This window comes from Scardinius erythrophthalmus, assembly GCF_964197995.2.
Source record: "Scardinius erythrophthalmus genome assembly, chromosome: 16".
Lineage (NCBI taxonomy): Eukaryota > Metazoa > Chordata > Actinopteri > Cypriniformes > Leuciscidae > Scardinius > Scardinius erythrophthalmus.
In genome coordinates, this window is record NC_138236.1 from 11,028,903 (window position 1) to 11,049,322 (window position 20,420).

Below are 20,420 nucleotides of genomic sequence, written 5' to 3' on the forward strand. Positions count from 1 at the left end.
TAATTTATTTGACAAACATTATAACGTAAACATAATATTGTGATATATTATTGTAATTATTTTTATATTTTAATATATATATCGGAATGCAAAATTCAATAAAGAGAAAAAATAGGAGTTGTGCTGTTTAATATTGATTTGAGTGCATGTCCTTGTTACATAATTGCAACTGTAACCTACAACCACATCACAGGGTGATCATGTGATCCAGGGTCTGCATCTTTCCAAACCATATTTTCCTTTAGTTTTCAATTGACCTGCAGTGTTACAGTGTGGAAGGATGCAGGCTTGTTGTATCATAATTCAAGTAGAGGGAAATGCACAGCATGCCGTGCTTCTAAAAACACATATTTAACGCCATCTAGTGGTTAAATTATATATAAATTATAGCAAACATAATCTATATACGTAATTAGGTATGTACATACTGGACACAATGTACCTCTCGTTTCTTTTTAAAGAATCGTACGGGACTTTGTTCTGATAGAATGTGCTGGGCACCATCAAGAATGAATCCTGAGAACAAAGATTTAATAAAAAAAGCACAACTCATTGTTGGATGGTTAACAAACAGAGCATGATTTGCTTCTTGTTTTTTCTCTAAAGCGGTCCACTTCTAATTGATAAGAATGTGATCAATTTCAAATAAAACACAGCCACACACCTGTGCTTTATTTCTTGGAAATCCTGTTCCAAAAACTAAAGCAAAAAAATAAAATAAAAAACAATGCTGACAAATATGCATCTCTCAATGCAAATCATGTAATTTGCCTTGGCACTAGCTCTGCCATTGACGTCCTATCTGTGGTTCTGCTCTAGTAAGTTTTGGGTCACAGGTATCACCACTAGGGGGAGCACTTGCAATCAGGAAGAGTGTCAGTGCTGGTTGTTTAGTCCGACCAGTAGAACACTTTCCTCCCACAACCTTCTAGCCACTGCATCATCTTTTCCTTCTGGAGCAGGGTCTTTTTCAGCACAATCACTGCACAAAACACAGATGCACAGAAACCAGTCTGAGTTGATCTAGTTGACTTGCCAAGTCTTTAAAAGTCGGCATGAAACGGAAGTTGCGTTTGTCTTTTCTTCCCTATTGTGATGTATATCAGAGTGAAACTTTTTTGCTTGCAAATTGTGTTTGAACAAAATGGTCAATGCTTTAGCAATTGACAGAGTATTGCGTTTACCTGAAGTAGCAGCCAGACTTCCTCTCTAAGCCTTCAGTGACAGCGCAGTAGATAGAGGTCTGTGCGCCCTGCCAGGGAGTTTTCATCAGCAGCATACTGGGCAAAGACAGTATAGTCTTCAGCATCGGGTACCATAACAGAACATGACGATTCAGCTCTGTTCGAATCACTCCTGGATGCAGGCAGAATGAGGAAACTCCTGTACCTATGGAAGCATCCATTTATATATAAAGCAACTGGTTGTGAACTTGATTAAACACGGCCATTGAAACAGTATGTGACAAAATCAACAATGACGTAACAATAAAACATAGAATATTGTCTACTTTTTGCTTAAAATAAGCAAACAGCTTTTGTTAGTTTGTTTGTTAGGTTTCAAACTTGTTTGCTATACCAAAAACTGCAGTTGTATCTTACCTTTCATTCTTCGTGCAAGTTCTTTGGAGAAAAGCACATTGGCCAGCTTACTCTGTTTATAGCTGGCCAGAGGACTGTAAGGCCTTTTGTCAAAGAAAAGGTCATCAAATTCAATCTTACCTATATGAAAACAGTGACAAATAAGGATATTTATCGGACTAAAAATGTTCTTTTTTTGTCGTATTTTACTTTAAAATCTACACTACTGTTCAAAAGATTTTAATTTGTAAAGAAATAAATACTTTTTTTCTGCAAGAATGCATTAAATGTAACTTTCTATTAATCAAAGAATCATGATTAAAAAAGTTTTCCACAAAAATACTAATCTGCACAACTTTTTTAAACATTGATAATAATAAGAAATGTTTCTTGAGCAGCAAATCAGCATATTAGAATGATTTCTGAAGGATCGTGTGACACAGAAGACTAGAATAATGATGCTGAAAATTCAGCTTTGCTATCACAGGAATAAATTAAAATTTTAAATATATTAAAATAGAAAATAGAAATATAAGTGATATAAAAATATTTCACAATATTACTGTTTTTTCCCTTATTTTTAATCAAATTAATGCAGCCTTGGTGAGCATAAAAGAACTTTTGAAAATTAGTGAATTTTTGTAAATTACCACCAACATGTACAACACTGGACACATTCACTACGCGGCTGGGGGAGGATCTCTTTAGCACTCCTAATAGTAGATTGGTCAGAAGAAAATGTCCCAAGTGATTGACAGCCATCTGTGTCTCAAAGCCATCCTCTGTGATCAACTTTGGACACATCATCACACCTGTCAAAAAAAAAAAACTTTAAAAGGGACCTATTATGCAAATTCACTTTTACATGTTGTTTGAACATAAATGTGTGTCAGCAGTGAGTGTACACAACTACCCAATAATGGTAAAAATCCACCTACACTTTTTTTTTAATCCCCATAAATCATAAGCAGTGTCTTAGAACATGCCGTTTGCAGAGTCTAGCATTTGTGATGGTAAAAAGGATAACTATAATGTATGGCGGAATAGCACTTGGGAGCACTTCGACTCGGTGCAGTAAAAAGTCACGTTGGTTCTAATGACAGAAGTGAGAGGGAGAGGGGGAGAGGATTTTTCAGGCTTGACTTTTTACTGCGCCGAGTCGAAGTGCTCCCAAGTGCTATTCCGCCATACATTATAGTTATCCTTTTTACCCGCTTAGAAAAGCGCCACGTTTTATTTTGTGTCACCATACTTGGTCGTGTAACTACTCGTGTAAAACGTGGAGATGTTTGGTCGCTTCTAACTTCATCTCTGTTTGGTCCCTAATGAATGAACTGGGCTAAGCTAAGTGCTATCAAAGTGTCGCCGCGCGCCAGAGCGACTGATTGCACGCACTGAGACGAGAGAGATATGTATCAACTCGTCTTAGTTAAGGGAATAACATAGTTCAATATGAAAAAACGGTGGAGTGTTCCTTTAACAGCATCATTCAAGTCAGAAATGTTTTCTTATTAAAGCTACTAAAGTTCAGTCAAGAGCAGTGAGTGATTTTCTGTTTTTCTTTTGTTATTTGATTCATATTAACAGCATAAATAGCAGTAGGTACTGTATATTACTCTGCTTTGACTTTAAAGTCCAACTGAAATCAAAATTGACCCTATTTACTTTGTTAGCGCATATTACTAGTCTTGTGGTGAACAATTAATCCGTGCAAGTTAATACACAGAAAAAAAATTGTTTACCGTCGTAATCTTTAATCAAAGTCTGAAAAGTTGCTTCCGGTCTGGAATGGCGTTCCTTCTCTTATGACGTAGGTATGACGGCTTGGGTTGGGAAACGCTTAACCACTCCCCTCAAACCGTTAGTCTGTAATGAGCGAGAGATGGAGAGGAGGAGTGCTAGAGTAAAACCCTGCCCTCTGTTCAATATTCCTTTTCACTGGGAAATACGTCACAACACTGGAGAAAAGTCGTTTGCAACTTCCGGTTCACGCAGACTTTAATTCTAATCTAATATACACATGCGATTTCTTTACTTGCTGTTTACGTTCATAACCGACTGTGTTTATGTGAACTTTGTTTGACATAACCTTGAATGAATTTGACAGTTTAAGCCAGGGATGGGCAACTTCGGTCCTGGAGGGCCAATGTCCTACAGAGTTTAGCTCCAACCCTAATCAAACACACCTGAACAAGCTAATCAAGGTGCTCAGGATTACTAGAAAGTTACAGGAAGGTGATTTTTTCAGGGTTGGAGCTAAACTCTGTAGGACAGTGGCCCTCCAGGACCGAAGTTGCCCATCCCTGGTTTAAGCGCATGAGAAACATGAGAAAAAAGAACTAGTTTAATACTCACGGGACGTGCCATCTGACATCCAGCGATATGTGCGCCTGCGCTCAGATAACCATATCAGAAATTTAGACTGATATGGCTTTAAAACGCACGCAGATAATAAACTTTCATGATGATGAAGAACTGCAATGTCACGTGAGCGTAACCGCAATAGAGATGATAATCAAAACCAAAGAGATGTTTTCATTTTTGGCAGAGTATTACAAGCAAGAGCTTTAAAGGCTTCGCCCTGTGCTGGAAAGCAGGGTGGGGAGCAGCAGCTCATTTGCATTTTAAGATACATGTATGAAAACAGGGGCATGTAAAAAGGGGCATAATAGGTCCCCTTTCAAATCTGTCTCTGTATTGCTTGCTTCATTCTTGTGAAATCTTACTCACCTGCATTGTTGATGAGTATATCCAGTCGTTCTTCTGTGGATATGAACTCTTTGGAAAATTCTCGGACAGAATAGAGAGAGGCTAGGTTTAAGTGTCTGATGACTACATTGCCATTTCCTGTGGAGCGCCGAATATGTTCCGCAGCTTTCTCAGCACGTGTCAAGTCCCGGCAGGCCATAATTACCCGAGCCCCTATATGCACACATTAGCATATATACATACTTATACAGTGAAAGTAAGAGAATAATAGATGAGGACGAAGGTATTGTGTCATACCTCTACGAGCCATATCTTTTGCAGTTTCCTTGCCAATCCCAGTGTTGGCACCAGTGATCACAACTGTCTTTCCATCCAAACGAGCAAAGCTTTTGCAGACACCACCAGCTATCCATTTTCGCAGCAGCATAAAGCCTGTATGGGAGATGGCATTACATACACAGTGTTCAGAAAGTCTCTTATGCTCATCAAGGCTGCATTTATTTAATCAAGTATACAGTAAAAACTGTATTCTGTATTCTGAAATATTATTACAATTAAAAATATTGTTTTTCTATTTATATATTATTTTAACATGTAATTTATTCCTGTGATGGCAATTTTCAGCAGGCATTACTCCAATCGTCAGTGTCACATGATCTTTCAGATATCATTCTAATATGCTGATTTGGCATGCAACATTTCTTATTATAAAACTAAACAGTTGTGTTGCTTAAAATTTATGAGCAAACCTCTATACATTTTCAGGATTCTTTCTTTGATAAATAAAAGTTCAAATTAACAGCATTTATTTGAAATAGAAACATCTTATAAGTAATACTTTCTACGTAAAACCATTTATAATGGTATAAGTCTTATACCATTATAAATGGTTTTACGTAGAAAGTATTACTTTCTTTTAAAATGTCTTATCACACACAGAGAGAGAGAGAGAGAGAGAGAGAGAGAGAGAGAGAGAGAGAGAGAGAGAGAGAGAGAGATTATTTTAATTCTTAAAGGTTCTAAAGATGTCAAATAATGCACGTAACTTACTAATCGACGTCAGCCCGAGGACGATGCCATAGTTCACTCGATCAGATGATGTGACTCGGTCCATCATATCTCATGTAGCAGGTGTACAAATTGAAGAATAACCCTGGAATGTTACATTGTGTCCTGTGCAAAATGCTATATATAGGTCTTACAGCTTAGTGGCCTACCTGCTGTCCGTTTCGTAACCTGGCTGATTACGCGCGTCTCATCATTTAGCAGCAGATTTGAAACGTTGTGAAACGTTTATCTCAGCATCAGTTTCTGATGAATAGCCACTAGTCAGATAGTGGTTTTAATAATATTCAGCGCTGAGAGTACAGACCTGGGACATTTTGCGGTGGATATTTTAAAATAATGTATTTATGTTCAAATAAAGTACAACATAAAACAATAAAGTTATTGGTTCAGTCAGATTACCGCTTCTTTTGAGTTGTTTTTGATTCACTAAAAAGAATCGGTTCAGAAGAGTCATTTCGTCCTACTAAACTGGTCGCACTGTTTGATGAACTAAAAAGAATCGACTCTTAAGAGTCGTTTGTTCTTGAATCGGACATCACCACTCGTTTTTTTCGTGCTGAATTATTTAGTAGCGACTTTGCAGTAAATTGGAATAGTAGTGAAGTAAATACTGCAATGGGATGTTCCATCCACATTGGCGGAAGGACGCACGTTTGAGAACCGTTAATGAAACCGAATCTCATCAATATATTTCTAGTTTTAGAACCGGTTGGAACCGGTTCTAAAAAGTACTGTTTTTTTGCTTTTTGGTTCCTAACCTATTTATCAGTGCTTTACTTGTAAGGGGGGTGTAAATTAATATTTATAGCCAATATTTTTCTATGGGAGATGTTTTAAGTGATCAATAATTTAAAATCATGAATTGAGTTAAGAAAACACCAGTCTATGATGGTCTTTATAGTTTATCTGCAAAACACCAGCAACGTGTTTAATAAAATCCAAACACTATCTGCTTGCCACTATTAAGCCAGCAGTTGGTTAGATAGTGTAAAATGTTGTCGTTGCAAGGAAGGAAGCCATTTTCTTGTTCCAGTAACCACTCCTCCTTATTTCAGAGATTACAGCCAATCAGAGGTCCGAATCTAAAACAGGAAGTGGCGTTTTGCACGCATCAACCAATCGCTGCCGCAGAAAGAGCAGAACCTCTGCCCATTTAGCGCATTTATTCGTCTCGTCTGTGACGTACCGGCTGGCTTTGTGTGCTTTCAATATATCACATTGAACATATTTCCATATAGACTATAATCCGGTAAGTATTATTTATAAATTCGACAATATTCGTTATATTTGCGCTTTAATCCACACATTAGATGATCGTCGTTCATTATGTGCGCAGGGGACAGTATGCGGAGTGCGCACTTAGCGCGCGAGGTGGTTGCTGCATAATTTGTGACCGAGTAATTGTAATAAACATCGCGCTGTCACTCGTTCCAACCTACTTTACATTTTAATCCACATTTATTGTTATTATACACATCTAAGGCTCATGCTTTTATTTAGGTCTGTCAAACCATCTAGTCTCACGCATTGGATGAAAGGGCACAGGAACTACTTTTCTCTTCGCCTCTTTCAGTTGGATGAAATCACATTGCGCGTACTTAGACAATTTATTGAAGGCTTTCCTGAAGTGATACGGCAGCACACTGAATATCTAACCCATTTTATTACAGATTTGTTATATATAATATATGTGAGCACAAAATGTGGTTTACTCACTCTTTTATTTATTTATGTAATTTGCAGGATGAGGCGGTTTTGTAAACGTCACCCTTGACGTTGATACTGGTCGGACCTGAATGCTGTCAGAGCCCGGTGAATATTGTGAGGGTCTTCACTTCAGACGTCATTCACCTGTCAAAATCTAAAATGAAGCCCTAAAATTTCCCGACTTATGATTTATTTATACACTAAATACCATGGGCAGCAATAACATTACTGTTTTTTTTTTCATGTAGATTGTAAAAGCACGTTAACCGTTTAAAAATAAACACTTTATGTTTCAGAAACATGGACGCGGATTTGTTTATGGAGTGTGAGGAGGAGGAGCTGGAACCATGGCAACAGCAAAATTCAATGGATGATTCAGAGGGAAATGCTGAAAGTAGTACTCCCACTGGTGTGTAATTTTATATATTCTTTTTGTATTAGTTATAGTTAGATGTATGTTTAGATCACACATATTCCAGAGATTCTTTGTGTAATTAAGAAAGATTTGTATTTTAATATCATTATGCCATCTAAAACCTGTCCTTCTTCACTGTTGTTTAGTGTCTTCCACTCCTGCCATGACGGTGGTTGATATTCCAGCTGAGCCTAAGACTGTGGTGATCCAGAACCTGCCACCCGTAGTAAATACGGCAAACGCGGTTCCGCTGATCACAAATACATGTGAGTATCCTGGTCCGTATTATCAGTTATTTTGCCTATTAAAGGAATATTGTGTCATTATTTACTCATCCTCATGTTGCTCCAAACCCGTATGGCACGTTCCATTCTGTTTAACACAAACTAATTATAAATACTATCTTGACTGCTCTTTTTCCATTTAAAATATTATTATAAAAGTGTTTTGTATGATGTGTGAGCACAAAAGTTGTATAAACTATAAAAATGGTACACCAGGGCCATCGCCACTATCTTGATGACAGCATTTTAGCTGCACTATTTCTTTACTCAGTTATTTATTCTTTCAGTGACTCAACGCATGGTTCCTGCTGCTGTGCCGGCGGACATTCCTAAAGCAATGCAAGGGCAGCAGGTCTTTTTAACATCAGGAGGAGGAGGGCTGGGCACTGTGGCTCTGTCGCAGGTTCTCCTGCCTGTCACATCTTCTATTGCCAATGCCACCAACAGCCAGCCGTTTTACTTTACCACACAGGTGCTGCCATCCCACCTCATAGATCCCAGCTCATTTCTGGTTATCTCAAAATTTGTTGATCAAAATGTTTCCTATTGTGTATGATACAGGGCCTTCCTGTGCAGAATATCCATCCTGGCCAGCCCGGCCAGGCCCCAATGAGTTTGGTGCTGAATGTCCAACAAGGCCAGACTGTTCGACCCATTACTTTAGTCCAAGGTATGTCAAAGTGCGCCTTAAACTTCAGTTTTAGTTTTATAGGGTTTGATTTGCTCATTGATTTAACAATGTTTCATTTTTACGTCTTTTCAGCACCTGGGACACAAATATTTAAACCAGCTGTTGGAGGAACCCAAATAATTACCCAGCCAGCTCAGATAAGGGCCGGAGCGCCGGTCACAAACAGGGCCCAAACGCCTAGCACTTTCAGCACGATGCAAATCCCTGCTACTCTCACTATTCGTACCACAACAGCGGTCGCCCCACCTGCAGTCAATTCTCTGGCCACCATGTCCTCCACAACCATTACTCAGCCCTCCACAGCACGAACCACTACTAAAATCTGTAAGATGCTCCTGTTGAGAACTAAACTATATTTATGTTTTTTAGACAAAGATTTTAGCTTTTTTAAGAACGGTATGAAAAAATAATTGAAAAACTAGGGACAAATTTTGATTAAAAAAAGTACCACCCAAATTCATTAAGCACCATCATCTGCTTCAAGATAAATTCACATAAATGAGTTTTTATTACAGATGGTAATATTTATTTTATTACACTGTATTGACCAATACAGGACTCTAATGATCTGTTTTAAAATTGGGTTTATTCCTATTTACAGTGACAATAAAGCCAGGAAATGGACCCTTGGACATGCAAAACATAATGAGCCTTGTGAAATCTGTTAACCTTCCCGGTGGGGCTCAAGCACAGACATTTGTTGTCATGAGCAATCAAAAAACCAATAACGGCCCTATTGTTTCCTCTGCTGTTCCTGTCATGACACATAATGTTGTCCAAAGTAAGTTTGCTGTTCTCTTCTTTGTTAATGCATCAGTTTCATACTAGAGTAAAGCCATGCTGATCAATTCCAAACACTTTTCTTTCTTTGTAGCAATCCCTGTTACCCATACAACACCATCAACGATCACTCATTTGTGTCCTCGTTGTGGAGCTCAGTTCAAAATGATCGAGGCTCTACGGAGTCATATGTGTGTAAGTATATACTTTTTGCAGATACTATATATGTTTCTGGTCACCTAAAAAGTTGTCAATTAATAATTATTCCCCCTTTAGTTCTGCTGCCCAGCACTTGTCCAGGCGCCCGAAACAAGCAGTACAGCAACTGCTGTGAACACACCAGCCACAACACCTAAGACCCTCTCTGTTGTGCCTAGTGTCAAGCTGGATAGCCCACCGACAAAGACTGGAGATACTCCGCCCAGACTTGTCATGCTGGTGGATGATTTCTACTACGGCACATTTGAGGGGAATCGAGTCTATGTACCAATGGACAACTCAAAGGAACCATTATCGTTCAAATGCCTTTCCTGTAACAAGAGACTGAAAAATAATGTTAGGTATGTTGATGGACAATCAAGAATTATGGATATATCTGTCTACTTGCAGATGATATGTTTAATTTTTAGGATATTTCCCAGTGCTTCTTCTAAACTTGGACAAAAGGTGTTTTCTTTCATATACTAGAATGCTGCATTTAGTAAGTGCTTATTCTCATTGCAGGCTTATGAACCATATGAGGTACCATGTTGAGTTGGAGCAGCAAAATGGGGAGATGGACACGCACACTTCCTGCCAGCACTGTTTCCGCCGCTTTCCCACGCCATTTCGTCTTCAATGCCACCTGGAGAGCGTCCACACTTCCATTGAGTCATCTAGTAAGAACTTTTCCAGTATAATAAAGTTAGGGCTCTATATGATTTAAAAAAAAAATGTTTTTTTAAAAGGAAACTTATGCTAACAAGGCTGCATTTATTTGATCAAAACATACAATATAAAGCAGTAATATTGTGAAATATTATTACAATTTAAAATATCTGTTTCATATTGTAATATATGTTCAAAATGTATTTTATTTCTGTGATGGCAAAGTTGAATTTTCAGCATCATTACTCCAGGCTTCAGTGTCACACGATCCTTCTGAAATCATTCTAATATGCTGATTTGATGGTCAAGAAACATTTATTATTATTACAATCACAGTATTATTTTTTCTTTTAAAAAAATCTCACTGACCTGGTAGTGTACATTAATGTTTAGATACAACTGTATTTGTTTGTTTTCCAGAATTATCTAATGATGTTCACAACATTCAGTCTGTAATGTTATTCCAGTTAAACATGTAGATGGGCTGTGATGTTGTATTTTCATCAATGAAATTTATACAAATGTACTCACTAGGGGTGTTAACCGATGACCGTTTGACCAATGGTTGACCGTAACAACGTTAACCGATCAAAGTTGTCGGTAGTCGGTAAAAAAAAAAGAAAAAGTGATCTCTAAATTAGGCTATTATAGACGCTACTACAGTTAGCCATCTCATTCCAAGATCTTTTTGTGTGACGTGAACAAATCCCTCACACTCAATTTTGCATAACTCGCCTGTTTGTAGCCTACTTAATAAACCAATAAAAACATTTGGCGCGAGGTCACAGCGTTTGGGTTTGCGCGCTCACAAGGTTTGCGAAAAGTAAAGGCTAGGCTACAGGCTAAAACACTCGAGGTTAGAGCCAGGGCAGCACTAGCGGTGCCAGGATTTTTATTAAATTTATTTTGAAAAAATAAAAACGGGTTCCCCTTCATCTCCGTTTCAGCACTTTTCTGCGGCACTGAGGACAGCGACTCAGTAGCCTACCTGAATTTAATGCGTAATTAGTATAGGTAAAAAAAAAAAAAAAAAAAAAAAAACTAAAAACAGGAATCTTTTTGTTGCTTTTTAAATACAATTACACTTTCATTTAATTTATTGTTTAATAAAATTATAGGCCTATTATTTTTAGTTTATTAACTGCAACAACAGCTGTAAAGTTCAAGTTGACGATCGCCATCTCCATAGTGAACGCGCCAGAAAAATGCACATCATGGATTACATGATCAGAGAGTAGCCTATTTCTTTTCGTTTAAAATTGTTAAAAAGACATTTCAAGCTTTCTTAAGATATATTTCATGTCTGTGAGGCATACGCTGAGTTTCGTTAAGTTAGGATGAGATGCGCTCCAGTTCACGTGCAATACAAGTGATCGCGCGGGCGCCTCCAGGATTATATCGTCTGCCAGGCTATATTTCTTCTTATTAACTTAACTTCTTATTTATTAAATCCAGGCAATTGGTTGATAAAAAAATTATTAAAATTAAGATACAATTTATACAAAACGAAATTCACTTAAAAAAAGGCTTTCAAAGGTGGTCAAAATCATGTCTGACCCACTCCATATCTCTCAAAATAGTGCGCATCCTATCTTACTCGTGCGGTTCACTTTTCATAATCAACAACATAGATGAAAAATAACATTATAATATTTTAACAAATATGAAACTAAAATGAGCTTATTTAATGGCTACAACACGTAGGCTATAGTAGGACTCTATTTGTACAAATTGCTGCACATTCATTTTATTCTGAATTTTGCACACATAAGTTGAAAGGCATGATAATTTCACTGATAATTGTGCGTGCATTTATTAATTATTATCTTAATGAATAATGTAACAAGGACGAAGCATGTAAACTGCGTTGTTTGTTTAGAATGGAATGGATCGCAAATAGATCCGAATGAAGAAACGTACAAAACCATAGTAGAAAATGGGTAGCGCCGCGGCTGCAGGGCAGATGACAGGATGAAGCGTGCAAAGAAAAGTAGTGTGTGGGACCATTTCACCAAAAAGAATGACACAGATGTAAGTTGCAACTTGTGTGATACAGTGCTATCATCTTTCTTTATTATTGTTAGCACTACCTCAAACTAAAGCGGCGTCTCTTCGGAGATGTCATTTTCTTAAATGAGCCACGGCAATGTTTCAAATGAGCTTCTAACGCTAGACAAACGCCTTTATTTTCAACTCGATCACCTTGTAACTGTTACCCAAACCATTTCGAAACTAAGGAGCCATTTGTCCTCCGATTACATACAAGCTCCGCGGCGCCGCGTTTGCGGGACTCATGTTTCACGCTGTAGGGGATTTTAAAAAAGTGACGCGAGTCTTCGGCCAAGGGCAGTGTGTGTGCGCAATAGCGTAGCATATTTTAAACTAATCGGTTAACCGTTTCAACCGGCTAATGAGGCTCGGTGGTCGGTCAAGAAATTTTTTAGTTTTCGCCATCCCTAGTACTCACAAAATTGGATTTCACATTTGTGTCTCCCACCACCTTGTTGCCAACCATTATTTCTGGGAAGCAATGTGTGTGTGTGTATTTTTTAAACTGTTATTTTCTTGTTCCATAATATTCTTATGCACAAGAAACAATAGCAGCTTTTCTTTACAGTGAAACAAGTCATACAGACACAGATAAAGCTTTTAGAGTTTTTTCATCATCCCACACTCAGTTGGCAACCTGTTGGAGTCAGATTTTTTATTTTTTTTTAAACAAACAAAAAAAAAAAAACGAGCTTGCAAAACTGGTTATGCTGGTTAGAGCCTATGCAGATACAGTGTTTTCAACAGACACACTTTTGCCATGTGCACTAGTATATAATATTTGACTAAATTCAAACATGAAAACTGAAGAGGTGACTGGGGCAACAAGTGTATTTTTAATGTTAACACATTTAACTTTAACACGTATTGTATTCAGATGGTGCCTGTTTGCCTGACTTTTTTTTTTTGCTGGTTTGCTACTGACTGTAAACTGAAGTAAATTCAGTTTATCAGCTGATTTAGTGATTGTTATGCTTTCTGTTCAGCCAAGTGTAAGATATGCGAGTGGTCCTTTGAGAGTGAGCCAGTGTTCCTGCAGCACATGAAGAACACCCACAAACCTGGAGAGATGCCTTATGTGTGCCAGGTAAATTAAGTGAAATTGACCTGCATGAACTTTATTACCCGTCTTTATAATATGAGGAATGTCTCAGCATCTATAATGCCTTGACACTTTCAGGTGTGTGAATACCGCTCCTCCCTCTACTCGGATGTATTTAACCACTTTCGTACCTGGCATGAGGATACCCGCCACCTTCTGTGCCAGTACTGCCTCAAAGTTTTCAAGCATTCCACCAGTTACCAGCAGCACTATATTCGTCATCAGGTGAGCATAAGTTATGAGAATAAATTATAATATAATAAAAATAAATAATAATTGCATGTATAAATATTTTCAACACAATCTCCTTTGCAGACTATTTGCTGCTTTTGCAAAGTCTTAATGGTTAATTAAATAGTGAAGGGACCTATAAGGATGCATTGTTTGAATATTTTGCAAAGAAAGATGCAAATGTGCTCCTATGTCCATTATTGCTTGACTCAACAGACATTTTGAACCATTATGTGACTGTTTTGTTTGTTCTCTCCAGAAATCAACAGTTTACCACTGTAACAAATGCCGTCTCCAGTTCTTGTTCACAAAAGACAAAGTTGAGCATAAAATCAATCATCACAGGACTTTCCGAAAGCCTTGTGAATTGGAAGGACTCCAGCCTGGGACAAAAGTAAAATTTGTTTGTTTGTCTGTCTGTTTGTTTGTTTGTTTGAGAGCAAGTTCAACTATTGCAAAAATATATATTGCTTTATATGTCATCTGTTTATTTCTAGGTGACCATTAGGGCATATGTTGGGATGAAGAAGTCACCAGGTCAGGCATCAAAAGCATCCACTAACTCTCAGAAGAATAGTGTTAGCACTTCACAAACATCAAATTGTAGTGGTGACCAGCAATCACAACGACATGGACCTGTGAAGAAAAAGGTCAGCAAGACGTTTGACTTCTTGTCCAAGTTCCAAGAGCAGAGGTAAGCTTATGTTTAATTTGAATGGATTCATCGAACCATTTCGACTCGATATCGGAATTTTGAATTATGTACTTTTGGTCTTCCTCTCTCCAGGGCACTACTGGGCAGACATAAGTGTGTGGAGTGCACTTTTGACATTCCAGACTTTGCGAATCACTACCCTACTTATGTTCACTGCTCACTCTGCTTCTACAGCACATGCTGCTCTCGTGCTTATGCAAACCACATGATCAAGTAAATCAAGTCGTATACCTTTCTTTACATCCTCTTGCACCTTTGTAAATTAAAAAACTGTGCCACTTGAAATTAGAGTTTGAAGTTTAGTTTGGTATGCCAGGTCAATATACTGATTGCAATGAATTTTTTTATTTCAGCAATCACGTTCCTGGAAGAGTCCCAAAAGCTTCTAAAAAGGGGCCGCCAAGGTAATATATTAATCTTTCGATTTTAAGTTCTATTTTACAAAATCTGAAACAGTACAGGTAATTTGTTGCTCTTTTGTAGCGGCGTGAAGCTGAGCTGTGCGGGTTGTGAATACTCCACTGCTCTGGGGAATATGATGGCCAAACATCTCATTAAGTTCTTTAATCACTCCCACTGCATCTTCACTCATAAAGGTGGGTGTACTCCAACTCAATAGAACATTAATACATGTTTTTCCTGAGTCTTTAGAAAATGTTGTGTCTTACTGCATGCTTGTTTTTCTTTCTCTGCTTTCTTACTTCTGTAGTTAGAAGGCATCCAACTCTATTGTAGGTGTCATTAATTGCATGATTATAGTACTAATACAGTGTAGACACAAAAGTAAAAATACCTTGAAACTAAATTAATAGTATCATGACATACATTGCTACTTGAATCTTGTTAGTACAACTTATAACTGTAAATTACATCTACTAAACAACAGGGTCCAAAATGAATGCTTGTCAAGTGCCAAATGCATGTGTAAACGTTTTTGGGAATAAATAAAAGTTTTTTTTTCCTGGATCTGTAAAATTATTTTATAATATCAATATAATACAAGTTTTATTCACAATGTAAGACCTGTTAAATTGCTGTAGAACTGCCGGAATAGCTTTTCCAGTAAAATGTACGACATCTGCTATTTACACATGCAACACCTTTTTGTCTTATCCATATCTACAGGCTTAATTAAACAGCGTGTAGTAATTACATCAGTTCGTTCAGAACTTTGTAATTGGATCAAACTCTCTGACAGCTGTTTTCTTACATCAGAGAATCTTAACATTGTACATATGCAAACTGTTAAACTTGCGGCTTGATTGACACACCCTGCATAGCACTGTATATACTTTCACAGGCTGAATGTTATTTGTCCAGTCCATAGACACCTACAATAAAGAAGGATAATTTTTCCATGCATACTTAGCTAAACTCAAACATTACAGATATGCTTAAAAACTTGCAAAGTCTTGAGTAATAGCCCGCAGTATGTGATGTACAGCAATCACACGTGTGGGGTATGAACTCAAGCTGTCCATTGTCAAAATGGACAAACGTGGGCCTTTTGTACTTGGTGTGACTTTGCAGGACTTACTGGCAAGCCTTTGCAAGAGCACTCTGGATGAGTAAATGAGTATTTACACAAAACCTGCACACCACCTGAACTGGAGAATATCAGGAGGAGTACAAAAAAAAACCCTAAAATGGGTTAATTTAGAAACATGACAAATGAATAACGACAAGGACTATCCATCGGGAAATTATCTGCTGCTTCTGAGCTGCTTATTGTTTTCTTTTTTCAAAAGCTAACTGACCTATCAGAACCACATATACATTGAGCATGGTGTTATAAAATGGATTATTGGTGATGGTAGAGACTCCAAGGAGAAGACTAACTCTGTGTTCCTATAATCCCTCCCCTCCCCTACAGAGTGTTTGGAGACAGATATTGAGTTCTGCCAGGTTGAGGAGGAGGTGGAGGGTCCACAAGGGGATGAAGCTAGTGATGTTGGGACACAGCCTGACTGGTTGTCCATGAAGCAGTGGATTGTGCCCAAAGAGGAAGGAACTGTGCCAGAATTCATGGACAGTTGTGGCCCACAGCATATAATGGCCCGAAATAGTGATGTCCTCGACTACTTCCAGCTTCTTTTTCCCGACATCCTTTTTGAGCAGATCGTTTTTGAGACCAATTCTTATGCTACTTATTGCTGCTCTTTGGGGCAGGGGGATCCTTCCTGGAACTCTGTGTCCATTGAGGAAGTCAAAGGCTTCTTTGGTCTCTCTATCCTCATGGGGCTTCAAGGCCAGGTTGAGCCAGAGTTGTACTGGTCCTGGGACCATCACCATGGCCGCTATGGCTCCAGAATATGTGAGCTCTTTTACAGGACCATGTCAGTCAAACGCTTCAAGCAGATCAGAACTCACATCCGAATGAGCAGCATGCTTGTGGAGAACGACAACCAGAGTGCTGACAAGTTGTCCTTTTTTCAGCCAATGCTGAGCATCCTGCAGACAAGTATGCGGGAGGCCTACAGGCCAAATAAGTGTCTGACAGTCGATCAAGCTTTTCTACCAAGCCATGACAAAGGAATCGCTCAGGAGAAGAGTAGAAATTCCCAGCCGAGGATATGGCTACTGTGTGACTCAAAGTCAGGCTACTGTCATAAACTGCTGGTTTTAACACAACAGGAGAAAAACAAAGACTTGGGAAAATTAGTTGTACCTCAACTCATAGAGGGCTTTGAGGGTAAACATCACCACATTTTCTTGTCCAGCTCACTTGTGTCTGTGCCACTCATGCGGGAGCTGTATGACATTGGTATATACTGCTCTAGCTCCGTCCTGCCCCAAAGTCCAATTTTGCCCAAGGAGTTTTGGGATGAACCTCCACTGAACAATCCAGGTGATTTCCAACAGAATGAACTCACCCCACTCCTTGCCACAAGATGGAAAGATAACAAGCAGCTGGTATGTCTCTCCACTAATGCTGTTGCAGGCCAGCCAGACGTGGTGTGGAGGAGATCTCCCACTAAGATTGGTGAGCTTTGCGCCATTGAAAGACCCCAGGCCTTTAAGTTGCTCCAGGACAACATGCGTGGTGTGGACATCTGTAACCAGCTGCTGACGTGCAACCAACTCGGCGGGCTGGTTCTTGACACCAATTGGCGGCGTCTCTTCTGGTTTCTTGTCAACTTGAGCATCATCAACTCTTTCATTGTCCTACGAGAGACCCGCAAAGACAACCCACCAGGGTGGTTACCGGGAGGGCACTTTTCCCAGGCCATCTACCGTAAACGTCTGGGGTACCAGCTGGCCAAGTGTGCCGAAAGATATGCTCGCCAGAACCAAGTCCACGATAGCATGCCTGAGCAACAGATTGTTAAAAAAGAAAATCTGGAGACTCAAGAAGGGGTCAGACATCGATTAGCCAAAATTACTCGTAGGACAAGGAGATGTAAAGTTTGCAACCTGAAAAACGAGCGTCATGAGAGTGTATATGGCTGCACAGCATGCCTTGTGAATCTGTGCAAACGTTCTTGCTGCTTCTGGGACTTCCATGGTTTCTCACCTAATTACCAAGGTTATAAAGCTCAAATTCTGACACTAAATATCTGTCTATTTCTGAATGTTTGTTTTCTATTCAGATGTTGCACATAATTAAAGAATACAGTTTTCAAACAGCTTTTTAATTGGCATGCATTAAAGTGATAATGCATTGTATTACATATTTTTAACATGGAAGATAGCCTAAACACATTGTTTACATTTATTGTCTTAGATTATTATAATTCATGTTCATTTTTTTTCCTGTACAGGTAACGCTAAAGTTGGATTTATTGATTCTAAGAGGTACGTATACTGGAAACCAAAGTTGTTTTCTGATGAACTGAAATAATTGTTGGATTCAAAATTGCAACCTGCAATAGATAACTTCTAAAACCCTTGAAATTTGAAATGTAAATGTAATGTGCAAAGGCTTCTTTATTTTTAATTCGCAAACTTTAAGTTTCAACATTTTTCATGTTATACAGACCCTGGAAAGTGACGCACTATTTCCCTTCCAGGGAAGGCACGGAGCCTGGACTTAAATATCGAACTGAAATGTTGGAAAGAGGCCTGCACAGAGCTTCAGTGGACGTCAAAACTTTTTCACGTGTTGCCAATGCTAGTCTGGATGAAGACGTGGACCAGGAAATGGCCCCTCTAGAAGAGGAAGACACTGACTCAGTCTCTGAGACGACTGAAAGCGATGAGGACATGCCACATCAAACAGTGGCAAAACATAAAGTAGAGGGAACGGTAACCAATATGCTTTCACAACCTGTGAAAAACAGAGAGGAGACTCTGTCTATTCATCAGCGTCGAATACTACTCCTTGCGCTGTGCTCCGGGATCCAGAAAGCAGCTAAAGAAATGGACACCAAACCTCAGCTCATTAAGTCCTGGCTTCAAGCCAAAGAGAATCAATTAAATGAATGCTGCAGCAGGAGCTGTGGAGAGGCCGTTGATCATCTAGTGGAGTGGGTTCTGACCCAACGGGAACAGCAGCGTCCTATCAGTGAGGCAAAACTGTTCGAAAAAGCTTCAGAGCTTCAAACCCAAACTAATGAGAGCAGTTCTTTCCGTATTTCTTACGAGTGGGCCGTGAGCTTCATGATGCAGCACAAATTGGGCTTGGATACCTCTTTCACAGTACATCGGGAACTCCCTAATGCCATGGAGGAAAACTGTCGCCACTTCACAGAGTTGGTCCACAGTCAAATAAAGACAAACAACGTCCCACAGTGTGTCATTGGTGCTATGGACCAGCTTTCTGTTTTTGTAGACTTCAACATGCTGAAGGAGAAAACCAGGATAAGCAGAGAGACTGCTTTTCAGTTTGCTGGTTCTGGTAAGCCTTTTGTAAAGATTTACATTGCAATGCTTGCAAACGGTACAATGCTACCTGCAGCTCTCTTCACAAGTCATGCTGCAAGCATGCTGAGCAGAAGCCCACCAGACTCAATCCTACTAATGGCCAAAGAGGAAGGTTTCAGTGCATCGGAAGAGCTGGACGTTTGGGCCACCAAAGTGTGGAAGAAGCATCTGGACTCGCAGAATGCGAACGAAGCCCTGCTGGTTATGGATAGCCATCATAGCCAAACATCTGAGAACGTCATATCCACAATCAGTAGCACCAAAGCATTCCTTGCCACCGTTCCGGCTGGGTGTACGGGCCGACATCAACCTTTAGAGATGTGCGTACGCCCTGTGCTGCAAAGGTTATTTATTGCTCGTTGGGCACAACAACCTAGTGATGCTGCATCTGGGGTTAAGTCTGAAGACCTTGTGCAGCTTCTCGTATCTTGGTTGGAAGAGGCCATGTCTTGCTTCTCTGGTAGGCCTGAATTTATTCAGCACTCGTTCTGCTTGGCCCGTCTGCTTCCTGATCAGGAAGCACATACAAATTTGCCTGGTACTCCGTTAGAGCTGTTAAATATGCTGTCGGAGGCCATGCTTGAACCTGAAATAGTAGATCTGGAGTCAGAAGTAGTAGATCTTGAGTCAGAAGAAGAGCCAATGGACACACATACTGTAGACCAAGTGAACCAGGTAACTGAGAAAATTGATCTGACACTGGACCAAGACGATACAGAAAATGAAATCGATCAAATGAAGGATGAAGACGCAACGCCAATTGAGATAAAAAAGACAGAACAACAAAAGGAAAAAACTGATGAATGTTTGGAAATTGCAAGCGAGTCCACAGATTTTTCACATTCATCCCCTGAATCTGAGACCCCTTCACACAACTCTGAACAAGATCATTTCTCTGAATCCGCTCTGGATCCCAGTGCTTGCCATACAGACTCTGCAAACAGGTGATATTTGATCTACTAAGAGACAATGTGAAGGTAAATAGAAGGATTTGGGTCAGACATACTTATTTTGGGCTGAATGTGACTGTGGATATTTAAAGGAGAACTCCGGTCAATTTTAACATTGAGCTCATTTTTTTGTACATTTGGAGTGCTGTCAATACAGAGAACAACGACAAAAATCGGTGTTGCCTACACCGAGTTATTCTATTTTTAAAATTTGCACCCTATTTACTTCAATGGGGCAAGTAGTAAGCCTGCTTTTTAGCCTCTTAACATCCTTGATGTATCATTACAAGTGCACAGAAAATGTGAGTGATTCCTTCCGAGTGAACACGGGTGAATCTGACTGCAGTAGATGTTAGAGATATTAATAAAAATGAAGTTAATTAAGCCAGCGCTCATACCTCTGTTTACA

At 39.2% G+C, this 20,420-nt stretch overlaps 2 protein-coding genes across 5 annotated transcripts; one reads left to right on the forward strand and one right to left on the reverse strand.

The window, feature by feature from the left end:
• Positions 1-515: 515 nt before the first annotated feature.
• Positions 516-5,795, reverse strand: LOC308703932 (retinol dehydrogenase 13). 2 transcript variants are annotated; one of them, XM_081387976.1, is made up of 8 exons: positions 5,507-5,795; positions 5,340-5,408; positions 4,587-4,721; positions 4,311-4,502; positions 2,231-2,392; positions 1,602-1,721; positions 1,185-1,389; positions 516-982 (listed from the first exon to the last, which is right to left on the reverse strand). In XM_081387976.1, exons 2-8 carry the CDS (start codon positions 5,404-5,406, stop codon positions 877-879), a joined length of 987 nt encoding a protein of 328 aa, XP_081244102.1. In that variant the 5' UTR covers positions 5,407-5,408; positions 5,507-5,795; the 3' UTR covers positions 516-876. The 2 variants fall into 2 exon arrangements, with proteins under 2 accessions (XP_081244102.1, XP_081244103.1); XM_081387977.1 differs by having other exon boundaries at positions 643-982; positions 5,340-5,515.
• Positions 5,796-6,484: 689 nt separating this feature from the next.
• pogzb (pogo transposable element derived with ZNF domain b) lies at positions 6,485-20,151 on the forward strand. 3 transcript variants are annotated; one of them, XM_081388793.1, is made up of 21 exons: positions 6,485-6,606; positions 7,101-7,169; positions 7,361-7,473; positions 7,626-7,745; positions 8,051-8,235; positions 8,325-8,433; positions 8,527-8,778; positions 9,056-9,235; positions 9,329-9,429; positions 9,511-9,794; positions 9,958-10,112; positions 13,137-13,237; positions 13,331-13,477; positions 13,743-13,877; positions 13,981-14,177; positions 14,271-14,411; positions 14,552-14,602; positions 14,682-14,794; positions 16,072-17,724; positions 17,960-17,993; positions 18,176-20,151. In XM_081388793.1, exons 3-21 carry the CDS (start codon positions 7,365-7,367, stop codon positions 20,007-20,009), a joined length of 5,901 nt encoding a protein of 1,966 aa, XP_081244919.1. In that variant the 5' UTR covers positions 6,485-6,606; positions 7,101-7,169; positions 7,361-7,364; the 3' UTR covers positions 20,010-20,151. The 3 variants fall into 3 exon arrangements, with proteins under 3 accessions (XP_081244919.1, XP_081244918.1, XP_081244920.1); XM_081388792.1 differs by having other exon boundaries at positions 6,533-6,606; positions 7,101-7,178; XM_081388794.1 differs by having other exon boundaries at positions 6,533-6,606; positions 7,101-7,178; positions 18,209-20,151.
• The last annotated feature ends 269 nt before the right edge of the window (positions 20,152-20,420 follow it).